This window comes from Poecilia reticulata, linkage group LG1 (assembly GCF_000633615.1).
Source record: "Poecilia reticulata strain Guanapo linkage group LG1, Guppy_female_1.0+MT, whole genome shotgun sequence".
NCBI classification, from domain to species: domain Eukaryota; kingdom Metazoa; phylum Chordata; class Actinopteri; order Cyprinodontiformes; family Poeciliidae; genus Poecilia; species Poecilia reticulata.
Genome location: NC_024331.1, coordinates 2200057 through 2205540, shown reverse-complemented (window position 1 = coordinate 2205540; position 5484 = coordinate 2200057). Strand labels below are relative to the sequence as shown.

Sequence of the window (5484 nt, the reverse complement as noted above, 5' to 3'; positions counted from 1 at the left end):
TATATAGAGGTTGCACCTTCAAGAATTCAATTTTTCTGAGTAAATATGAGAGGACTTACATCTTCGCAGCTCACTCTGAAGATTAAATAAAGCCTAAGACCGAGAGGATTATATAAATAAAAAAAAAGTGCGAGCAGTGCTGCCTCTCTCATATCCCTCAATCTCAGTGCAAGGCATGGTTATTTCTGTGGACCTATAAGTTGTGGCCGGCTATTCTTGTTGCAGGCATATGTGCCACTGATGGGCTTGGGTTTCCGAAATCCTTTGCTTTATGCTAATCAAATGCACTGTGGCAGGCATAAAACTCCGGTGCGGTCGGAGTTGGCATGTCTACTCTACACTCAGTCTCTACAAAGTTGCAATTACAGTGGGAGTGAGTGCTGAACGCTGCCTATAATGGAGAATGGAGCAATACCCTTCCCCCCTGCTCTTTCTGCTCATGCCTTGTTTGTGACTTTGGTGCAAAATTACATTAACAAGAAACTCAAGACTCCAGTTTGTACTTTCACTATTAAGCTTCTCTCTGGGACTGATGTCACATGACATCAGTCAGCTTTTTTTTTTTGTTTAAAACAAATGAAAGAAGTTCATTACAGCATCCAAACTAACAGCAGAACCTTTTCTAAACTTTCTGTGGTGTCTGATGTCTGACTGAGCCATCTATTTATTCAGCTTGTGGAGAAACTAAAAGTAGGGTGTCAGGCCTGCACTGTTGTATGGATACTATTTGCAGATCTTTGTGATATTTCACACATGTCACAGGAAAGTCTGGCAACGGAGACGACCACAGGCAAAGTGCTCCCCCAGACTCAGACATGTCGCTCAAACTGATGAGGTAACCAGCGGGGTTCGGATTAGTTCACCCTACGGTGAGCTGTAGCATTGTTAAAGTTGTTTTCACCTTTTTTTTTTTTTCAGTCAGATGCTGTTGCCATCACTTTCTACCATCCCAGTGTTTGCCAGCTGTTGTTCCTCCCAGACTTGGAAGAAACAATTAATGAAAATGACAGTGATTTCTTACTTAGTGGCATTGTTTTATAAAGCATGCTGCAAAAAACGACTGTGCCAGGAATGGCTGTCTGCACTTCAAGCACGAAAATTTTACAAGAGAAGCCTTATCAAAACTACTTCCATGTTTGCATGCTTTGTGGTGACGCAGTTGTATTTCACAGGATTGCAACAAACAGTTACAACATGTTTTCTTCAGTGTACTTTGAACGATAGAGGCCAAAAAATGCAGATATTTAAGCAACATTGTCAGAAATGTCATTATAAAAAACTTATGAACATTCTCACTTCAATCAAGTCAATCTGGGCTGAACTCTGGCAAGTTCTGGTTGTCTGCCACTGGGCTTTTTTTATGCTCACCTCTAAGCCTGTCACAATAAACAGTAAGTCAATTAATTCCTTGATAAAGTAAAAGAAACTCAATAATTTTCATTTGCTTGATTTATTGTTTTTCTCTTTTTTCCTCTCTTTTTACCAAAAACTGAATGATAACAGTCTTCAGTCTGGTGTTTTGGTCTCAACTATTCCTTTTTTAAAAGATCATTTTGTTTTCAAAGGCTTCATAATTTATTTTATTTGTTGTTTCCTTGATTTATTTTGGATATTCCAAATGTCTTCTAGTTCCAGTGTTTAAATGTTCATTTGAATTTAAAGTTTATTGGTCTTTGATAATAAGTTCTTTGCATTTTTAGGCCATTATTACTATTGTATTACTTGAAAATGATCTCAAAACAACAATGTTGTCATTTATGGCTTTAAGTTCTGGGAGAATTTATTGTCCAGCAAAACTTTTTATCACGACAGGCCTACTCACCTCACTTAATAATAGAACGTTAGTCATTTCTTTTTATTATTTGCATCACTTATTTGTTTTGTATTTATATCTGTTAATGTATTTCCTTTGTTGTTAATTGTCTCCAACAGGTTTGGTTTCCACCACTTCGAGGAAACTTGACAGGGAGCAACAAGACGAGCACATACTGGAGGTAACATTTTATGACTGATATTTCCCTCTCAATCTTATTACTATGAGAATAACTTAGTTTGAAATTAGTTAATGTACAATCATCATAATAAGGGAAAATGGAAAGGTTAACATATTCAGCTACTTAGAACAAGGAAGAGAACCCTCACCCCCCCTCACACACACACACAAAATTGAACTGGGGAGCTGGGGATTTTCCGTCTGTGAGGTTTGGCCTTTCCAGGCCAACTTTGACCGAATGCCACATGTTGCCAAGCGAGAAGTCTTCATAGATATGCAAGAACAGTCTTTCAGGAGTCATTTCTCCTACCGATTTCCAGACGGGACAGAGAGAGAGATAGAGACAGAGGTGTGTGGGAGAGGCTGGTGACTGTTCCTTTGTTCTTTCCCAATGTTCCGTCTCATGGAGGATGGAGCAGGCTGAGACAGGAAACTACTGTAAACCCACCAGGCCAATGTCTAAACTTGTGGGATTTAATTGAGCACATTTCTACCCCCACTCGATGCCTCCCTTCCTCTTTCACACCACAGAGCCAATGTTTGTAATTGCTCTTTTAATTGTGTTTCTATGGATGACAGAGACCAGATTGATCACCTTTTAATTATTGTTGAAAGCAATGCAAAGCCGGGATTTCTTTGTTACATTTAGGTTCTGCTGCCTCTGTCAGAGTTGTAGCTCATATTTTGCTCTGCTCCTTTTTCACTATACCAGCTAAACTACAGGACTGAGAATAAGTATAGGGAAGTATACAGTGAAGAGTAGAGAAAAATAGTTTATTTGTAATGTTGTAGATAACATCACAATATCATATCTACTCTGTCCAGTAGTGTAGATTGCTACATCTTCCATGTGGGTAAAGTTCTAAGTATGAAAGGTAGTGGTGTTATTCAAGACCAACTTCCAACTTCAGCCATTTTTGAATCTTTTTGAATGCCATTAGAGACATTTGATACCAATGTTAAGAGGTATCCATAATTTGATTGTGATCAGATTTCTACTCGGGTTTTGAAATTTCTCCATTTGTCTATTTACTATTATTCCTCAGTCCCTTCACAAGCTGCCTTTTCATTACTAATATGCACAAATGTTTGTCTATATTCTGCTGATGGTAAAAATACACTATTTTGCAGTTGCAGTGTTTCCATTAAATAAGAAATAAAATCAAATTAACATCATTTATCATTAAAAATAAGTCATTAAAAATCAAGGCAGCGATGGATGTAAACAGAATTATGAGATATATTCATAATTCAGCCAAAAACAAGAACAAACAAACCATCGTCGTCCTACTACTTCCTGTTGTCTTCTTTGTCATTTCTGTCAGTAGTAACATCCAGTGGTTGGTCACGTGAGTTTTTGACTTCTTTTTTTTTAATTGATGTGTTAACATTAAGTTGATTTGTTTTCATAATTTCAATTTTGATTAATGGAAATGCAGCTACAGATGAGGGGTTCTCCAGAGCTCTGTCTCACTGTCTGGATGGAGATCAATTTCCCATAAAAAGGGGGAGTTTTCCAGCGTTGGTGGCTGTCACTGGGTTATTTTGCCAGTCAAAACAGCAGTAATATGCTTTTTGTTCTTTAGACAGAATTATTTCTGTTAAAGTTGCTTTCTGAGGTGACGGCCTACTCGCCACAACAGGACTTTGAGGATGTGTTTCACAACTTTCTCGTCCATGTTTGTTAGCTTACTGGTAACTGTAATGTTGTCCTAGAACTGTCTTTACTTTGGTGCTAGAAAAGCCTGCAAATTCCAGCCTCACATCATCTTATTGAAGCTAAATAATCTAAGTTTCAGTTTTCTTACAGTAGGTGTAAACTCAGGGTTTGACACCAGAAACATGCCCTACTTCAGCATTTACTCTGAACTTTTAAATGGAGGCTTGTATAAGGAGGATGTTAAGCTGTGAAAGAATGTTAAAGTTCAAAATGGCCTGGAGTTCATACGTTCTGATATGTTTAGCTGTAAAAGATATCACCATCTGTTTTGGTGAAAGAGCAAATAAATCCTTTATTTAGAGTGATAACTAGAGATTTAATGTTGGGTTTTAAAGCCGTTTATTCTCTGCGGCAGAAATAAAAGAACCACAATGACTGTGGGTCCTCAGCAGATTTATAGGAAACAAGACGCTGCTGCTGCTGCTGCTCCTGATGTTGAATCTGTGTTCTTTGGTACACACCCCAAATTTTGTTTATGAAATATGTATGCAGATTGCATCCTGTCCTGACTTTGATGTGATTATGATACACTTTCACATTTTGTTTCTGAGAGAGTCCTGCACAGGGAGGAGCTTCTGCACAGCGCAGATGGCTCAGAAAAACAAGTTCTGGAAAAAAAATATCCTGGGTTCCTAGTCAAAGCAGCCCTAATAACTTCTGTGTTATTTTAGGATCCAATATAAACTTTGGATACTTTTACATGTTTCAGTGTTCATGCTAAAAACCAAAGCAGACATGGCCTTTAGATCTGTCTGGGACTATGAACTATTCCCCGCAGAAGGTTTTTTCCTTGTGTTCGTTGCTTCTGGTTTGCTTTTAATTAGTATTTGAACTGTGCTTTACTTACTTATTGGTTTTCTTTTATTGGCTACTTATAATTATGCTTTTCTTGTGAGGCATTTTGTTTTAACTGAGGTTATTCTTAAATGTACTCTACAAATGATTATAAATTACTGCATCACAGAATTTTAATGAGAGATTTAGTTTTCGTGCATAAAAGCATTTTTAAAAGTTTTATACCACATTCCATTTAAGTGGCTTTGTTGCTCACTGTGAATGGGATAGCTTCAAGAAAACGAGTGATGTCAGCTTTGATGTTTCATTGAAACCATAGCAACTAAGGCAATTTGTTCCCGTTCATCTTGCATTATTTAAAATTCAACAAGAAGCTCTTTATGTTGCTATTTAAGAAACCGCTGTAGTTTTTAAATTATTATTTTTTTTATGCCGGTCTCTGGCAGAAAAAAGTCAATGCAAAGTGTTGCTGAGGAGTTCTGCTTCTACAGCGACTTGTTGCAGGAGAAGAAACTAAACATGTGGAGCCGTGTGGAACATGCGCAGCAATTAGAGTGGGGGCAGTGTCGGCATTGTTTGCACTAAATGCCAAGACGAGGTGGAGGGAACACAGCAGGCCTTCAGCTTTTATGATGAGGAATATGGGGGTTGGTAGCTGTCGTGTGTTTCTGTGTGTGTGAGAGAGAGAGAGCTAAAAGCAGTGGGGGAATTTCAGAAAGAGGCAAAGCTGCTCTTGTTGTTCCGGGTCTGGGCTCAAGCGGCAGGATCAGAGACCTTCATGCACAAGAGACGGGTGGATGGGGGGGTGAGTGAGAGGGGGTCGGGGGGGCTTGGTAAACAGCAAAAGTGGGACATGCCAGGACATGCCGATTACTCAGGCCTGGGACTGCAGGGAGCTATTGTGATGTTAAAGCAGAGGTAAATGGGCCGTTCACATCTGCTGCCTGGAGCCTTTGCCAACATGCACTCTGGCTGA

General features: G+C 38.8%; 1 protein-coding gene across 12 annotated transcripts in view; it reads left to right on the top strand.

The window, feature by feature from the left end:
- fat1a (FAT atypical cadherin 1a) overlaps positions 1-5484 on the top strand; it is a 97878-nt gene that overhangs the window by 39971 nt on the left and 52423 nt on the right. For all 12 annotated transcript variants that reach the window (XR_533180.1, XR_533182.1, XR_533183.2 and 9 more), the window contains exon 4: positions 1933-1994. Coding sequence is in view for 8 of the 12 variants with exons in the window: in XM_008403969.2 (XP_008402191.1) it covers positions 1933-1994 (62 nt within the window). In the remaining 4 variants the exon portion in view is untranslated. The remainder of the gene's footprint in view (positions 1-1932; positions 1995-5484) is intronic.